The sequence below is a fragment of the Penaeus monodon genome, chromosome 32, assembly GCF_015228065.2.
Source record: "Penaeus monodon isolate SGIC_2016 chromosome 32, NSTDA_Pmon_1, whole genome shotgun sequence".
NCBI lineage: Eukaryota > Metazoa > Arthropoda > Malacostraca > Decapoda > Penaeidae > Penaeus > Penaeus monodon.
The window spans coordinates 28,325,053-28,325,338 of NC_051417.1; the positions used below are offsets into that span (position 1 = coordinate 28,325,053).

Sequence of the window (286 nt, forward strand, 5' to 3'; positions counted from 1 at the left end):
GTAACACATCACACACTGAGTTTTATTGCTTCACATATACAGTACTAGATAATGAATAATCATTTGGAAGAAGTGAAATGAACCTTTACGAGGTGCAGTGAGTTCAGGAAACTTTTTCTTGACTTCCCAGGCGATGCATTCAAAAATCTTGAGGGATCAGGGTCTTTTTGGGGGGCCGGGAGCCCAAAGCTCCTGGGCTATTGTTTGTTTCTGTGCTACTGCCAAAACACTGCAAAGTAAATAAAAAAGATTTAGACTCTGTTTATATGTTTGATTATGTAAAATA

The 286-nt window shown here is 38.1% G+C and overlaps 1 protein-coding gene across 1 annotated transcript in view; it reads right to left on the reverse strand.

Moving 5' to 3' along the window:
• LOC119593787 (transcription factor A, mitochondrial-like) overlaps window positions 1-286 on the reverse strand; it is a gene marked incomplete in the record, with an annotated part of 5,335 nt that overhangs the window by 3,564 nt on the left and 1,485 nt on the right. Inside the window, 1 exon segment of the mRNA XM_037942810.1 lies at window positions 187-229. Within this exon segment, the coding sequence (XP_037798738.1) occupies window positions 187-229 (43 nt within the window).